Source organism: Onychomys torridus, chromosome 7 (assembly GCF_903995425.1).
Source record: "Onychomys torridus chromosome 7, mOncTor1.1, whole genome shotgun sequence".
Taxonomy (NCBI): domain Eukaryota; kingdom Metazoa; phylum Chordata; class Mammalia; order Rodentia; family Cricetidae; genus Onychomys; species Onychomys torridus.
In genome coordinates this window covers 92,291,815-92,310,544 of record NC_050449.1, presented here as the reverse complement: position 1 = coordinate 92,310,544, position 18,730 = coordinate 92,291,815, and the positions used below count along the sequence as shown (strand labels likewise).

Genomic DNA, 18,730 nt, shown 5'->3' with positions numbered 1-18,730 from the left:
GGTTGTGAGCCACCATGTGGTTTCTGGGAATTGAACTCAGAACCTTTGGAAGAGCAGCCAGGGCTCTTAACATCTGAGCCATCTCTCCAGCCCCAAGACTTCGAACTTTTAAAAGAGATTTTAGATTTCTGGAGAGATTAGATATTTTAAAGAGACTACAATTTTAATGTGTTTGAATTTGTAAGGACTGTGGGACTTTTGAAGTTACTTATGTTTTAATGTGAGATCTTGAAGGTGAATAAGAAAGGAAGGGTGTGGCTTAATAGTGATATGCTTCTGTGTCAAGCTGACAAGGGGTCATTTGTGCTGGCTGGTCTTATGTCAACTTGACACACAAACTAGAGTTACCAAAAGGAGGGAGCCTCAATTGAGAAAATGCCTCCGTAAGATCTAGCTGTAGCTGACTGACTGGAGCTCACTGACTCTGGACTGACAGCCCGAGAACCTGCATGGGACTGAACTAGGCCCGCTGAACGTGGGTGACAGTTGTGTGGCTTGATCTGTTTGTGGGGTCCCTGGCAGCAGGACCAGGACTTATCCCAGATGCATGAATTTACTTTCTGGAGCCCATTCCCTGTGGTGGGATACCTTGCTCAACCTTGATACAATGGAGAGGGGCTAGGCTCTCCTTCAACCTGGTATGCCAGACTTTGTTGACTACCATGGGAGGCCTTACCCACTCTGAGGAGTGGATGGGGGTAGATTGGGAAGGAGGTGAGGAGGTGAGAGAAGGGGGAGGGAGGGGGAACTGGGGTTGGTATGTAAAATGAAAAAAATTTTAATAAATATGTTTTTAAAAATCTAGCTGTAGGGCATTTTCTTAATTAATGATTGATAGGAGAGGGCCCAGGCCCAGCCCATTGTGAATGCTGCCATCCATGGGTTGGTGATCCTGGGTTCTATAAGAAAGCAGGCTGAGCAAGCCATGGGGAGCAAGCCAGAAAGCAGCACCCTTCCATGGCCTCTGCATCAGCTTCTGCATCCAGGTTCCCACCCTGATTCAGTTCCTGTTCTGACTTCCTGTGATGATGAACTGTGCTGTGGAAGTGTGAGCCAAATAAACCCTTTCCTCCTCAATCATGGTGTTTTGTTGCTGCAATAGAAACCCTAACTAACACAAATATTATTTTTTGGATGCAAGGAGAAGTGTCATTCTTGTTTGTAGAAGTTCTGGAATGTTGTTCTCTGGGCTTAACATGGCCTTTGCTGTCTTAAAACTACAACAGCTTCAGTTACTGATGGGAGCCCCTCACAAAAGTTTGCCCACTAACATTCCCTTATGGAGGGGAGGGAGGGCTTATGAGGTGCTGGAGACAGCACAGAAGTGTCTAACAAGGTTGTTCCATTAGTAAATATAAACTGTTAACAAGGGGCTGGAGAGATGGCTCAGAGGTTAAGAGCACTGACTGCTCTTCCAGAGGTCCTGAGTTCAATTCCCAGCAACCACATGGTGGTTCACAGCCATCTATAATGAGTTCTGGTGTGCAGGCATACATACAAACAGAATACTGTATACGTAATAAAAAGAAGTTAACAAGTGTTGTGTTGAGGGGGTTTTGTGTTGTAGAATATTATTTTAAGGTGTGTTATTTTTGTTTACGTTGCATTTGTTTATGTTGCATTTGTTTAACTCTGTGAACCTCTGTTACTGTGCCTATCTAAAACACCTGATGGCCTAATAAAGAACTGAATAGCCAATAGCAAGGCAGGAGGAAAGATAGGTGGGGCTGGCCGGCAGAAAGAATATATAGAAGGAAAAATCTGGGAGGAGAAAAGAAGATCTAGAGAAGAGGAGGTCTCCAGGGGCCAGCCACCCAGCTACACAGCACGCCATGGAGTAAGAGTAAGATTTACAGAAGTAAGAGAACGGGGAAAAGCCCATAGGCAAAAGATAGACAGGATAATTTAAGTTAAGGAAAGCTATCAGGAAACAAGCCAAGCTAAGGCTGGGCATTCATAATTAAGAAAAAGCCTCTGTGTGTGATTTATTTGGGAGCTGGGTGGTGGGCCCTCAAAAGAGCCAAAAGAGTGAAAAACAACAACAACAGGTTTGTGAGTGACTATCCTCTGAGCCAAGCAACTGACATCTTGGGTGTTATGGTGTGCCAGCTTGTGAAAGATCATCCCAGCTAGCTTGCTGAGGATTCACACACACACACACACACACACACACACAGGGTGGGGAACACAGAGAGAGGCAGCCCAGAAGGCAGAAATTTAATATCCCAGGGGAAATCCTCAACTAACACAGTGGTGGACACTTGTTACAGCCTCAAAATGGATTATTCAGAGGCATTCTATGTATTTTCTCAGAGGTGCTTGAGGAATAAATGATCTCAATAGCAGATTCTTTATAAAAAATATATTTTTAATCTTTTATTTTTATGTGGAAGGGTGTTCTACCTATATGTGTGTCTGTGTACCACATTCATGCAGTGTTCTTGGAGGCCAGAAATGGGCCTCTGTGACGGCAGTTACAGATGGCTGTGAGCTACCATGTAGGTGCTGGGAATTGAGCTCAGATCCTCTGGATGAGTAGCCATCGAAGCCATCTCTCCGGCCCCAATAGCAAACTCTTATATTGACTTGATTTTTCTTTTCTTTCTCAAATTCTGTTCTCTGGAAGTACTTCCAAAATAAACTTCCTGTACTCAGAACTTGTCCCTGAATGAAACAAAGCAAAAAAATGTGTATTCAAGAAAAATTTAACATATGCCTATGGTAGGCATCAAGATAAAAGACCAAGAAGATAAAATTTTCGGAGTGAATAGTATAGTTACTTCTCCAAAACCTCTATAATCAATATAACAAAATCTCTAACAATGTATTATATAATTATATTGTTATTTTTGAATATATATAGAGAAAATACTGTCAGAGATATTATGTTACACGAAAGAAACAACTGATGCCTGAAATTAAAGGAGTATGACACAGGTGGAAAGATGCTTCAAGTAAAACTCTTGCCACTAAACCTGATGATTTGACTTTGATTCCTGGAGCCCTGGATTAAAGGAGAGAACCAGCTTCCCAAGCTGTTCTCTGGCCAGCATGTGTGCATGAACACACATAATAAATGTAAAATTATTTTTAAGGAAAGATAATGGGGGTGGAGGGCATCACCTAACTCATATTTGGGGGAGGAGAGTTCCTGGAAGATGTATTGCCTGAGTTAATGAAAAAATGTAGATCGCATAGCTATAGAGACTATGTGCAGAGTTACAATCTGCCTGGTTGCAGCAGGCATACTAGGACATGATTTCAGTTGCTAGGTGGATGGAAATTTAATTTTTGTATTTATGAATGGTAATGTATACTGGAATAAAAAGGAACAAAACAAACTTGATTTTCACAGGCTATGATTTAGGGAAAGGCTAAATGGGCTGAAACTGGCTTTAAACAACATTATTGAATGAATAGTAACACCTGGGTGAAGACTGTGAAAGATTGTGTAGTTAGGATGTAGATTACATAATTTAGGATAGAATATTCTGTTACAGCAGGAAGGTTCTCTTAAACTTCCAGCTTCCAGCCTTCCAGAAGGGCAACATTTTGTAACAGACCTATAAGCAAGGGTGATAAATGATACAATGAATTTAGAAAGTACAGGAGGAAATGAGGAGTAATGAAAAAGTTATGCTTTTGCTTTGAGAGCACTTGGAAGCCTATTGCTTTAACCAGAGGAGCGGCAACAACCTGAACTAGAGATGGCTTCACTCATCAGAGTGCTTTAGTATGAAATATTCAGATAGTTGACCAATCTCCACCCCCCCACCCCACCCCTGCCCCATATGACTCAGAAACTGGAAAAATGCTAACACGTAGACAGCATAATGCTTTCCACATTCCAGGCATGTTTTGTTTATTGGCTCATTTATTCTCATTAGCTCTTATTTTACAGTCGGGAGATCTGAAATATAAGGAGGCTAAGCAACCTGTCCAAGATAATAGTGCTAACTAAAGTAGCAAGGATTAAGTCCAGGCTACTGGAGTCCCCATTCCTAACACTACACCAGAATAAGTGGGTCGGGCACACGGTGTTAAAGCAGGTCATGCTTGAGTGTTGAAGCGTGAGACGACCATTCTTAGTGGTGGCTTAAGACCTGGTTTTGAGACCAGTTTCTCCAGCCTTAAGGTGGAGATAGTACTGAAACTAGGAGTTTGGTTGTAGAGTGAGATAATGAATGAGAAAGTGGATTTCAAACTACGTAGGTAGGTAACTCCACCTACCAGCGTTTAGGAAAGAGAACCTGTAAACTGAAATTTACGATTGCCCACAGCTAGTTGAGCACGAGTGAGGCTCCGCCCCTAGACGGGGGAAGGTGGGGCAGGCAGGCCTTTGCGCATGCGGAGGCCGCTGCCCGCGCCCACCTCTGACCCCAGCGAGAGTAGCTGCTGTTTCTGAGAGGACGATTCGTAATCCAGAGTCCGGCGCGGTTAACCATTCTTCTCCCTTCTGCCCAGTCCTTCGGTGCTCGAGCGACGCTCCGAGCTCGGTCGGTTCTGAGCAGCGTGTCTGGCTTTCTACCGAGGATCCGGCTGCTGGCTCCATAGGTGGCTGTCGAAAGTGCCGGCCGCGCGCCGGCGCCGGCAGTAGCCGGGTGGGAAGGCTCAAGATGGCGTGCCTGTTGGAGACCCCAATCCGCATGAGTGTCCTCTCGGTGAGTGACCCGCCCGGTGCTGGGAAACCTGGGCTCTGCCTACAGCATTACCCCGGCGCCGTGAGCTTCCCGAGCACCACCCCCTGCGGTGGCCTTAGGTGGGATGCACGCGACCCGGGCCGAGCCTGAAGCGACTCCTACTCGGGAGCTCCCACCGGTGTGGACTCCCAGGACGGCGTCCGGCAGGCGGGGAGGTCGGGCTCTCGGCAGCCGGCCCATGGGCGCGGCTTGGGCTTGGCCGAGCGTTTCCCCTGCCTCCCTCTCTGCACGGTTGCTTCTCCAGACCAGGCTCTCTGCCTGCGGAGGTTCAGGGCAGGCCTGGGACCGACCGTCCACTCCACTCTCCCGGGCTGCGGCTAGAAGAGGTGCGAGCTCTTCAGCTGCCACAGCACAGAGCTGCCAGGCTAGGGCTGTGTGTCTTCTGTCACGTCCCTCCACCCAAGCACCTGCCGGAGCCGCCCGCTTCTTGGCATTGGTGGTTTTCATATGAGCTGCAACTCTTGCTATTGTGTGTGGTTATTTAAACCCCTTTGCTCTGCTCTGCTCTTGAGATCGTGGCTCTGAGACTAGAGAAACTATGTTTCTATTGCCCTGTGTTCATTTTTTCTCTCGGGAGCGCAAAATGTTTTAGAAGGAGGGACCAAAAATAGGGAATAAAAAACATTAGGTTTCCCCCATTGTCGAAAGAAGGGAATGCCTTAAGATGCCAAGAGGTCATACCATTTCTTTTCTTCTTAAATTAAAAAACAACAAACCAAGAAGACATTCACCTTCCACTGTATTGTCCTTAAAAGAACAGGACCAGCAATGAAATGAACACGAATCGAAGTTGCTGGGGGATAACTTTGGAGGATTTTACATGTATTTTAGCTGTTGGACTCCATGTAGAATTTACCAGTGATTCATTTGTTGTTGGAAATAAGAAGTATCCAGGCAAAGAATGATTGATCATCTTTTAGACTTGTTGAGACTTATTGAGATGGTAGTTGGATTCAGATGACTTGTTAAGATTTCTACAGTCTTGCAACTCCAACCGGTTTCTTTTCTCTTCTCTGACCTCTTACACAAACACACTCACGTGTCCAAAGGCACCTAGTACATCACTTCAGGGTTAGAGCCATTTGATAGGCTGTTACCTAGAAAAGACTTAAGTTACAATACAGTGCAAAATATAATTTTGGTGGTGGTGGGGCGGTCACCAAATCTATCCCTGTATTCACTTTACTAAACTATTTACTTAAACTGTAACTAGAGAAGTACTGTTCACTTAGTTATTGAGCACATTAGCCACTTACATTCCACTTACGATGTCCATGAATGTTTTGTAGGAGAACAGACCAGTGATTTCTTTTCTCATTGTATTAAAAGACAAAAAGCAAAAAGGGTGTATCCTAAAGGTTCAGTTCCCTTTTGATTATGTCATCTAGATTGCAGTTATCCTTTAGTTCATATAAAAAACTTTTGGCTGTCTGTCTGTGTCTGTCCCCTCCCCCCCTCCCCGAGTGATTGAACTTAGCCTCTTGAGCACATTTGGTAAAGTGCTGTTCCAGAATACAGCCCTGGCTCCACCTGTGGCCTCTACTTTTTCTACATTATCAGCCTGAATAGTGTATATAATCAAAAACTTCTTGAAGAATATTTTCCATTTTGAGTTAGAATTTGCTTTAGCCCTTGTCTCAGTGGGGAGTATAAAGTAGATCTAAAATCTAATTTTCCAATTCTTTGGTTTTAGGGCCTTAGCAAGGTGGAGCTTTTGATAAATGCTTTAAAATGTCTGAACCTACTCACCTTACAGGTTAAAAGAAAGGCTTTACTTTTCAAATAGCTAACTAAAGCACCACTTTAATATTAATTTTTAATTAGAAGTTATTGGGGTTGAAGAAATGACTCTTTGTAAATTCCTTCACAAGCATGAGGGCTTGAGTTAGGATCCCCAATACCTACATAAAAAGCCACATATGGCAGTGCATGTCTGTAATGTCAGTCCTGGAAGGCAGATCCTGGAGTCTTTTTGGTCAGTTGGTCTAGTCACAGCAGGGAGCTAGCTTCAGGTTTCGTGAGAGGCCCTGTCTCAAAAAGTAAGATAGAAACACAGGAAGATATCAAATGTTGACCTCTGACCCCTCCCACCCCCACCCTCACACGGTGAATCCCTTTAATGAGGTACTTACTGTATACCAGTGAAGTACAAAGCCCTATGTTGTGTACTTTAGCAAATGCAAGGGTATCAGAAATGCATCTGAGTCCTGATGGCTTTAGAGTGTGATAACTGTCAGATTGTTTTAAGTGATTTCCATCTATAGTCCATTATACCTTCTTCCTGAGAGACCTCAATGCCTTGCTTAACCTTAACTGCTCAATCCACACATCTACATTATCATCTTGACTTTCCACCTACATCTAGTATCAAATCTTTGTGTGGATGTCATCGGTAACATCTAACAAAGCATGTTCTTTTTTCTGAGAAGACTTAGTCATGACTTCCCAGTTTTATATTGTCTTTCACTAATCATTCTGTTAAACTTCCCTGAATCATCTTTGTCTCTTCTTCTACTCATACTTCTATTTTTTATTAGTGTTGCTCACATCTTCCTGAATGAGGGCCATCATTCAGGACAGTATTTCTTTGTGTATTCACTGTTACAATGTCTTTAATTATTGTTATTACTATATTTATTGTGTATCTGTACCTGTGTGTATGTGGTGAGGTGCATGTGTGCTACTGAGTGTATATGGAAGTCAGACAACTTGAGGGGATTAGTTCTCTCCTTTCATCATGAGGGCTCAGGGGATCAATTTCAGATCAGGCTTTGTGGTATTATTCTGCCAGCCTTTGGTTATTTATTTATTTATTTTTTAAGATGGCTGTCTTGCAATATTGCTGGTCTTGAACTCATAGGCTCAATCGATCCTCCTGCCTCAGCCTCTTGGATAGCTGAACTACAGATGCAAACTGCTACATCCTGCTTCAGTTATTTTTCCTGCCTCAGTTCAAGTTGGTTTCTGCATGGATTTTGTAAAGAACACTTTGGAGGATTACTCCTCAATTTGAATTCTTCAGTGAGCTCTGAGTTTGGAAGAGTTGATGTTCATACATAATTTTGAACTTCAACATTGTTTATCTTCCGTAGGAACCATCCATCCCATATAAGTGGATTTCTTAGGTTGAAGTTCATCATTAATTCTTCCAAATTCCATTAACATTGTCTACTCATTTGTATGTAATTGAAGCTTTGTATACATTTTTATTGTTGTTGTGTGCTTTTTTTCTTATTTATTTTGAGACACAGTCTCATCATAAAACTTAAACTGGCCTTGAATTCAAGGTCCTTTTGTTGGGGCTGGAAAGGTGGCTCAGGCATTGAGAGGACACAGGTTCGATTCCCAGCACCCACATGGCAACTCATAGCTCCAATTCCAAGGGATCTGATACCATCTTCTGACTTGTGGACACCAGGCATGCACATGGTGCATGGACATACATGCAAGCAAAATACACACACATAAAATAAACGCCTTAAAACAACAACATTGTTTTGCCTCGGCCTCCAAAAGTACTATGTAGATTGTTTCTTGTAGTGTGTTTTGAGTTTCTGACATTTGCCAAGTATGGCATTGAGTTAGAGAAAGCAACGGTGAGCTACACAACCTGTGTGTGTTCTTTGGAGATTTCAGTCCAATAATAACACAGAATCATGGGATGTTTTCCTAAAGATACTGAGCTGAGAGTTCAAGAATGAGTTAGAACTAACTAGGAAAAGATGACAGAAGAGCATAGCAGACAATAGCCCTCTTTAATAATTACTGTGCAGTAATTTTTTTAAAGAATAAATTAATTCAGAGATAAGTACTTAGCCTTTTCCTCTTAGTCCCATTATTAGAACATTTTTTTTTTTTTTGTATATACAAGGTATTTAATAAATGCTGAATTGAGCTGTTGGAGGAGGTGGACGGGCTCAGCTCTCTTTTTACTGTACCATGGCCGTTCCTGTGTAACCTAACCCCTCAACATATTTCCTGTGATTTGTAGATTTTGTTGTTGTTGTTACTGGATTTTTTTGTTTTGTTTTGTTTTGTTTTTGTTTTTGTTTTTGTTTTTTTTTTGAGACAGGGATTCTCTGTGTAGCCCTGGCTGTCCTGGAACTCACTCTATAGACCAGGCTGGCCTTGAACTCAGAGGTCCACATACCTCTGCCTCCTGAGTCCTGGAATTAAATGTGTGGGCCACCACTGCTCTGCCCTAAATTGTTTTGGATTTTTTGTATTTATTTTTATTTTTGAAATAAGTATAGGTTCACTGGAAGTTGCAGAGAGGTTATGTATATAACTAACTCTGGTTACCTCATTGGTTACATTTTACATAATTACGGAACCAGGAAATTGATAGAGGTATGTGGATATTTTGCTGTTAGGATATAAAAGTATCCATCACCATGAGGATTTCCTTCATCCTACATCTTTAAAGTCACTCCAGACCCCATCCTTAATTTCTGGTGGCAACTACTTATCTCTTTTCCCTCAATAATTTTGTAAGTTTCTGCATTGTTAGGTGAATGGAAACTTACAGTACATGGTGGCCTATTGGGATTGGCTTTTGTCACCCAGACTTTGGAGAGCCATCCAGATTATTGCATGTATCTATATGCAGTCTGTGTGGCAAGTCTTCTTCTTGCCAAATAGTGTCCTGTGAGTGGTTGTCCAAGCATTTGTTTATAATCAGTCATCTATTGATTGTTCCTAGCTTTTGGTTATTATAACCAACTGTAAACAGTCACTGACTGACAGGTTCTTTATGTAGACATGATTGAAAGAAATGCCTAGAAGTGTAGTTATTAAAAGTGTCATTTTACATGTGATAAATGTGTGTTGTGTTTGTCAAGAAACTGATAAACTTTTCAGATTGCCATTTTATATTCCTATCAGTAATGTATGAGAGATTCAGTTTCTCTCACTCCTTATCAACATCATTGTTGGTTTTCATTTTAGCTTCCCTACTAGCTGTGCACTGATACTGCATCATGCTCTTAATTTGTGCTTCTTTCCTTAATGAATAACAGTTGGAAATCTTTTTATGGAGTAATGTTGGTGTCTTTTTTTTTTTTTTTAACTCACTCTCTAATTGGACTGCTTGCTTTTTGACTATTGACTTTATATGTTTATGAGGTAGGTATTTACAAGTGCTTTATGTAGTTTGTCTTTTCTTCTTGTAGCTATAGGTAAAAAATGAACTTTGAGGCTGGTGCCCCTCTCTAGAAAGAACTTTGGCCTCAACCTTAGTTACTCAAAGAAGATCAGAGATTTATTGTAAAAACAATTAAAAAACAAAATCAACAAACAAAAAACATTGCTTAGAAGAAAACAGGAGAACTGGAGAGATGGCTCAGCAGTTAAAGACTAGGATCACAATCAAAAATAGAATAAAGCAGAAAAAAATCATCGAATCTGGGATTTTAGATTTGCGGAAACAGTTGATAATATAGATTTAACTAAATGAATATTTGCAAAGACCTTGTTAAGAAGATGATTGCGCCAGGTGTTGGTAGCCCACGTCTTTAATCCCAACATGTAGAGGCAGGTGGATCTCTGGGAGTTTGAGACCAGCCTGGTTTACAGAGCTAGTTCCAGGACAGCCAAGGATACACAAAGAAACCCTGTCTCAAAAAAACAAACAAACAAAAAGATTTCATTTGGTTTGGTCACTTTATAATTGTTTGTGGGAGGCATGGTAATAGAATGTCTTTTGAATTTTGCATGTCTGGTGTAGACAGCTCAGGCAATTGTTGATTTTAATTGGCTCCTTTACAGTCTTTCCCAGGGGCCAATAGGTCTTATTTGATGAGCAGCTTTTATTATTATATAGTTTTCTAAGTATAGATATCTCTTGTTTTTGTCATTCAATTCTTGACAGTTGTGTTGTGTTGGGTGTTGCCTATTGCTGCTTATTGATCTGCTCTCTTGTGTGGGTAGTTGGCAGTAATCAGAAAACTCTTTAAAGTTGAACCCAGATAGCCTCTAAGCGTAAATTTGTCTTCCTTTGGTTTGAGTAATAAATACAAAGCTGAAATCTGTTCATCATGCTTTAGAAGTTTGCAGAGTTAGTTTACAAAGCACCATAGGGTTTGTGCAAGGTTTGTCAAGAGTGGTTCTAAAGGAGACTGTTGATATGAACTTGTTAATCTTTAGTGGCAATGTGTGGCATTTGAGAGCTGCTTATTTCATGTTTCAGGGCATTTTGTGGCCAGCTAAATTCTGACACTTAGTGCTCAGCCAATCTGCTAACCTATGCAGAATCAGAAACATCTTAGTATAGAGTCGTCAGTTTTATCTGGGGAGCTAGCCTTTGGATTGATTCTTGGATTTTGGCTCCCTACCCTCGAACCCCAATCCAGGGTTGTGTGCATGTGCTCTGTCACTGAACTTCATCCTCTACATTTTGATTTTCAATTTGGTGGTTATTTTAAAGTAAATACTATCTGCCAGGTTGGTTTCTAGTATTATTTGACAAACATAATTTCTGTTCCCTTCTGTAAAAGAACAGCCTCATTTACTGAATATCGATGCTGTGATCTTTGCAGCATATTGTAGGTTTTAGCTTCCTAAGGCTTAGTATTTCCCTCCTCTTCACAGAAGATCATGCATATGCCTAAAGAATCACATGGTTTCAAGGAGTTCATGGGTTCTCTGAAGCTTGCACATTGGTCCTTAGTTAATTCCTTTATTTGTCCCAATGTCAGACATCGAACATGCTATTAAAAGTCACTTTAATTATTTTGGAATGGTAAGGAAAAGTAACAATGTTTAAAACGCTTGTAAGATTTCATATTTGGGACTTGAATCTGAGAAATTTTAACTTTTTTGTTCAGAGTTTGTCAGTGAACTCTCCCCCAAAGTGAACTCTGGCCTCTGAAAGGGCTTTGTGTAGTAGATGGTTTAATTGGCTTGGGAATGAAAAGCTAGGTTAACTGAAGAGTCAGGCTAGAAGAAAGATACTTGAGCACAGGCAAAAAATGGAAAAACAGATCAGAAGTGGCTCATAGTATTGCCATAATTGTTATAGGCCACAATGTAGATGACAGGAGGTAGATCCAGGGAGAAAATATAATGGAAAAGTTCTTATGTTAGATGAGAGGGCTGAGTGTAAATAAGCACCATGGATAGCTCCATGGCAAGGCTGTTACTGTCTCTGAGAATGGGAAGCAAATGAGGCCCTTATAGTCAGCCTGTGCACCGTAGTACTCAGGAGGTGTACCATAAGAGACCATACCCAGGATCTTGAAGTCACTACACTATTACAATCTTGAATAACTTAAACTATTGTATGGCAACATCTGCTTGTGTCTACGTAGCTCACTTTTTTAATGTCGGGATTGAGAAATAGGCCTTCATTATATCTTAGAAGATTTTGTTGGCTATTGTATCATTGGTGGCATGTGAATAACTTCAGCTGACCCAGGAAGTATCTCTGTCTTTGTGACATGCACAGCCCTTTTTATCCTTTTGGTGTTTGTCAGAGATAGTCTCAATTCCTTGGGTTGTCACATTATGCTGCTTTGTATCATAGGTTTCTTTAGCTTATTTACTCTGTGTAGGGACATCTCATAACACCTACACTGAAGAGTGAATGTACAGTTTTTTAAAAAAGGTGAAGGAACACCAAGATCAAATAGACCTATATGGCTTTTTGTGATTTGTACTTAAAAGGATATACATCATAGTGTTTGGTTTTAGAAGTACGAGTGCTATTGTTTTTGGTTCTTGTGAACACCAAAGCAATTTTTAATTAATGTATATTAGGGTCATAAAAATATATTATTAAATTAGAAACTCACTATCCCCTTTACTCTAACTGTGCACCGGCTTTTCTATTATGAAAAAAATTCTGTAGTATATGAGTATTAGTTAGAGAATATTTTACTGGAAAAAAAGCAGACAATCTTTAGTTTATCCTTGGCATTTTTTATTGGGGGATAACTGAGAACTGGATATATTAACTTTTCCACTGTGGTATGCTGAGTGTCCAACTCAGCTCTACAAATTCCTACATTTTAAAGTACAGAACTAGGGCAAAGAGCTGGTTCATCAGGGAGGAGGGACCTGCTGCCAAGCCTGACAGTGTTGAGTTTAATCCCTGAGACAGACTCCTGCAAGTTGTCTTCTGACCTCACACATGCACCATGGCTCATGTGTACCATGGTGTATGTGTGTGCCCCCCCCAAATAAATAAATTAAAAACCCAAAATTGTATTCTTGGTTTTATAGTTTAGGAGTTTATGTTCACATTTTATGAACATTTATTGAATTACTTTTCATAAATTCTGTTAATATATAAAGCCTGGTTTTCTGTATTTATTGAGAGGTCAGGGTTCCAGCATAAAAGATCAAAGTTAAGTATTTAGTATTCCCATGGTGATGTTTGGAATTAAAGCGGATCATACTTTAGAAGTCTGAATTGCCAGACTAAGGTATATTAGGGATGGGGCCCAGCTCAACTGTCAAGTGTCATTTTAGAAACTGCCTGTTACTTGAGGTTATAGGAAAGCAGGGATTAATCTGGAAAGGAAGGATGTTGTGAAACTTGTGAAATACCAAAGAATAATCCTATAAGAAAAAAATCTAATGATAAAAATAACTGCAAATTTATTATGTGAAGTGTCTGAAAGAAATATCATGAGTCTGGTTGGGTCCTAATGGGGCCAGAAAAGCATAAAACAAAACACAAAGCCTTGGATTTAAGTAGTGTGGGGCATTTTTCACCCTCCTTTTGGAAGTAAAGTGGAATTTTGAAATAATATAGTGAGGACAGGATAGCGGTCTATTCATAAAACGTCTCTTTGTTAATGTCTCTTTTCTTTTTTGATATTATTTCAGAAGAGGTTAAGTTTTTCTCCCCTCAAAATTAGGGAAGACTCATTTACTATTTAGTTTTGTCTGTTAGTCTGATTTTTTTTTTTTTTTTTTTTTTTTTTGTCTGAAATTAACTCGTGGGCAGAGAGAGTCTTATTTTCCCACAACTTTTCAGGTGACAGGAGTGAGACAGTGTTAAGGCTTTTTGTCTTTTATGTTCTTAAACGAACGCAACCCAAACCAGGAGGGAAGTGTCTGATTTGACAGTGAGGCATAGTTTAGTAAGATGCCCCTCACAGTTTTGGTTTCCAGTATTATTGAGTATGGGATTCCTGGTTTCCCCTCCAGGGACACACATAAGCACAGTAAGTGTCCAGGGCATTAAAATGCATAATCGGAGCTGGGCGGTGGTGGCGCATGGCTTTAATCCCAGCACTCTGGAGGTAGAGGTGGATCTCTGTGAGTTCGAGGCCAGCCTGGTCTATAGAGCAAGATCCAGGACAGACACCAAAACTACACGGAGAAACTCTGTCTTGAAAAACAAAAAAACAAAAACAAAACAAAAACAAAATAATGCATAATTGGGAATATTTGACTGGTCTGAATAGAATTTGCTTGATATTTCAGAATATTGACATAGTGACAGAAGGACATTAGTTGTTTTTGTTGTTTTTCTCAGATGATTTTGGAGACATTGGAAACTCGGATTTTCATTTTACACTGTCTTGGGGATAGGAGTGCATTTCTGGGGTTCCCTCTTTGACTGGGTGGGTCATCACAAGCCATACCAAAACTCACTTTTTTATAGTGGTAGATGTTTACAAAGTAATACTCCTTGCCTATAAATGAAAATGTTAACTATACTTGTGTATAACTTAAAAGCTGACATAATAACCCACTCTATTAAAGGGAAAAGAAAACTGATTTAAGATACCATGTAAAATTGTAAATATACAGGTGTATTTACACCAAAATAATAATTAATATGTTTCCAAATGTGCATACTAACTACTCATGTGACAGGCACATTGTAGACTTGATGAAGACTTCGAGGTTACTGAATTGGAATCCTTAGTGATTTTTATGTAGCCTCTTCAATGTCTGAACTTTTGGTAAACAAGACAAAGTGCAACCTCTATTTATAAAGGAACTGCATTCTTGGGGAACTGATTATACGCTGAGATAACACAAAATATACTTTAGGTTTATATGGAGGATGGAATTTGATTGTGGATGTGGGAAGGTGGGATATGGGTGGTGAGCCTGCCATCTCATGGCATACACCATCCTTACTTAGTCCTTGTCTACTACATGTCAGATGTGTTATTTTTACAGATCTATAAAATACAGCCTAAGGAGTAGTCCTACTTTAGAACTACTGGGCTTTCCAAATGGTGTGGATAGCCTTTTGGCTCTAATTCCCTTTGGTTCCAGCTTGTGATGGTGTGGTTACAATAGAGGGACATGAAAACAGAAGTGTAAGTTTGAAGACATAGGTACTGTTATCTGTTTTCTACTCTGCCTATCCGATTGCCTAGACAGCCATTGAAATCTTTGTTGTAACTGCAAAGTTGTTTTGTGTTCCCATTTATATGCTATATCATTTTAATACGGAATTGTTTTCTCTTTCCTAAACATACCTTGTTGTTATAGAGCTCGCTCGCGCTCTCTCGCTCTCTCTCTCTCTCTCTCTCTCTCTCTCTCTCTCTCTCTCTGTGTGTGTGTGTGTGTGTGTGTGTGTGTGTGTGTGTGAGTGTGTGTGTGTGTGTGTATGTTGTTCTTCCTCCCTCGATCCTGAGCTCTGGGATTAAAGGGGTGGCCACCACCCCCAGCTTCTGTTGATTTTTATATTGATGATGCCATTGAGAGTAGGAGAGCCTGTTTTATCTCACTCTTCCCAGCATCTAGCATAATCCTTGGGAAATTAATGGTAGAAATACATTTCAAGCTGCAGTAGGTTTAAAAGTGAATTCTCTTCAGAGTTCAAATATCCTGGTTTTTAATTTGTATTTCTTGTATCTTTCTATAAACTGGACTTTCTCAGACATGATAAATATTGTGAACAATTTGAAGTTCCTATCAGTTTTTTTTTTTTATTAATTGCTATTAAATTTTGCTAGCAGACATTAGTTTAAACTTTCACTTCTTATGGGATCAGAGTTCCACAGTAGGGGGAGAGTGGGCTGGAGCTATGGTTCAGTGGTTAAGAGCACTGGCTGTTCTTCCAGAGGACCTGGGTTCAATTCCCAGCCACCTACATGGTGGCTCACAGCTTTATGAAACTCCAGTTCCAGGGAATCTGACATTCTCAATGCAGGCAAAACACCAATGCACATAAAATAAAGATAAATAAATCTTTAAGAATTCCACTGTGGAATCTTTTTAAAAAATATTTTACATTCCTAAAGACCCATATGAATTAGAAGTTCAATAAGAAAATGCATCGTAAATTGTAACATACTAAAAATGTACTTATTTTTTTACCAAGTATGTAGGTTCTGAGAATCAGCTACTGTTTCTTGACAGCAGGTGTCCTTGTCTGAAAAGTTTGGCTTTAACCATGGGTATAACTACAGGACATCAGTAGACTTATCCAAGCAGTTGTTCATTTTCTTTTCATAACACACATAGGAAAATAGGATTCTTTTACAATTAGTAGGATATGTTCACCATTTATAGGGATTTTTCTTGTATATTATCTCATTTAAACTGTACTCTGAGCTTTGTGTAGTCATTTTATAAATGAAGAAACAGTCACAAAATTTAATTTTGTACAAATTCACATAGTGGTAAAACTAGGACTCAAATAAATCTTTGTTCTTTCTACTTCATGGTATAAGTAAAGAATTCTTTTTTTTTCTTTTGGGTTCTTTGAGACAGGGTTTTTCTGTGTAGCTTTGCACCTTTCCTTTCCTGGATCTCACTCAGTAGACCAGGCTGGCCTCAGACTCACAGAGATCTGCCTGGCTCTGCCTCCTGAGTGCTGGGATTAAAGCTGTGTGCCACCACTGCCCGGCTAAGAATCTTATATTGACATAGTAAGTGTGGAAATAAAAAACCTAAACAGCAGGAGAGTAAACAAAAGAATGGGCAAGTGTATCAAACAGATGCTCTTTAAATGAGGAAGTCCAAATGACCAGTAAACCCATGAAAAAATGTTCACGCTCAGGAGATGCAAATCAAATGATAGTAAGGCCCCATTTTAGCCAGTCGAAGTGGTTGTCATTAAACAAACCCCAAATATTGATAAGTGTGGGAGAAAGCAGAATGGCTGTCACCAAGGAAACACAAATATTTGTGAGTTTGAGAAAAAGGAATCCGTATACATTATGAATTAGTACAGATACTGTGAAAATGAATATGGAGGGCCCTCCAAGAATTAAAAGTAGAACTGCTGTAAGAGTCAACTGTACCCCCCCCCCCCAAGTGTCTAGTCTAAGGAGTCAAGTTGGCTTTTGTAGAGACACCAGCATACTCATTTGTGTCACAACACTATTTACAGCTGCCAAGTTACAGAATCAGACTAGGGACACATTGACAGCATGGGTAAAGACAGTGTAGAGTATATAGACCTATATATGCAGTGGTTTTTATTCAGCCATAAAGAACAAAACCTGTTATTTGCATGTAACTGGGTATAACTGGAGATCAGTCTACCAAATGAGATAAGCCAGACTCACAAAGAAGAAAAAAGCAAAAAAATCCATGAAAATTAGAAGAGAACCATTACAAGCAAGAAAGGAAAAAGGAGAAGTAGGTGTAAGAGAAGATCATAGGGATGGGGCTAGCTCAAGGTATGTGTGTAGGAAAGTGTCACAGTGAGACCTGTTGCTCGTACAGTTATATGCCCTCTGAAAAGTAAAGAAGCTACAAGTAAAACAGCCCAGAGCAAAGCAGTAATGAAATAGAATAACTGTGAGAACTTACTAACTTTAAACATCTTTCATGCTCTAGTAAACTAATGGTTTAGCTTATTTAGCTCTAAACTCAAGTTGGACACTTTATTTCTAAGTTGCCTTTATTTGTGGCAGGTCTAGCCTTTAGCAGACTGCCATTTCAGACCTTCCCTGAAGAGTTTATTTGTTTATTTTTAATGGATTTTTAAGAGAGAATGGTTTGATTTCATCTTGTTCATGGGTGGTTTAAGAGGTACATGTAGAGCCTGTTCTGGTTTGCCTGTTAGGATCTCTGACCAGTTTTCTTAGATATTTAGGAAATATTTCCTCTCTTTGTTGCTGCTAAAGAATTAGAAGACTCAGGTGATTGCATAGCCCACCTTGTCTCCATTACGCTTGATTAATACTTTCTTTTTTTTAACCCATAAGTCATTCTGATTTGAATGATGCGTTCAATGGCCCAATATCTGTGTGCGTGCGTGCGTGCGTGCGTGCGTGCGTGCGTGCGTGCGTGCGTGTGTGTGTGATAGGTGCCAAAATTTAGCTGCTTAAAAACGATGTTGATTGTCTCTTCGTTTCTCTAAGCTGAAGGTTAACTCATCCTTGGACCTCTGACTCATGAACTTGCCATCATTATCAGCAGGCACCTTAGTTTCACGTGCAGGCTGATTTTAGGAAGAACCTAGTTCTCAGCTTGTTCCTGTGGTTGTTGGCAGGACTTAGTCGTGAGCCATGTGGGCCTCTCTGTAGGGTAGCTCATGATCACACAGTTAGCTTCTGACAGAAAGAAAGGAGAACACAACAAGAGAACTTTCTGAAATGACATCCCATCTTGCCTGATACATTCTGTTTACCGGAGTTAATAGTCCGGTGCTCATTCCATGGAAGCGACTGTGCCAGGGCATGGCTATCAGTGGGAGGGGATCACGGAAAGCCATTCAGGAAGCACTTGCGGAGAGTGACCCTGCTGAGAGGAAATTGCATCCACATAGTACTGTGGAGTACAACTGGTGACTTGTTCCCTCGTCTTTTCCCTCTTCTCTCTATCCCTGTTTGATACACAGGGCTTATCATTCATCAGTTTTTTAGCACTGCCTCTAATTTATAGATTTCATAGCTACAACTTTTCTGCTGAAGGAGTTCATTTTTATATAATATAATTTTAGAGGAGTACTATTCAACAAAATATATTTTAATAAATACATTTGTGATGACTTCATTGCAGTTTTGAATATGTAATATGAATTTGCTTGTCTCCAAGAGCAGGGGTAAGGACCTACTCAAATCAAGCTGTTGCTCCAGTACAGACTGTTGACAAACAAGAGAAGA

General features: G+C 40.2%; 1 protein-coding gene across 3 annotated transcripts in view; it reads left to right on the top strand.

Moving 5' to 3' along the window:
- The first annotated feature begins 4,353 nt into the window (after positions 1-4,353).
- Armc8 (armadillo repeat containing 8) overlaps positions 4,354-18,730 on the top strand; it is a 96,055-nt gene continuing 81,678 nt past the window's right edge. The window contains exon 1 of one of the 3 annotated variants that reach the window (XM_036194325.1): positions 4,354-4,661. In XM_036194325.1, coding sequence (XP_036050218.1) covers positions 4,617-4,661 — 45 coding nt within the window. In that variant the 5' untranslated portion in view covers positions 4,354-4,616. The remainder of the gene's footprint in view (positions 4,662-18,730) is intronic. The other 2 variants (XM_036194327.1, XM_036194326.1) reach the window with 2 other exon arrangements.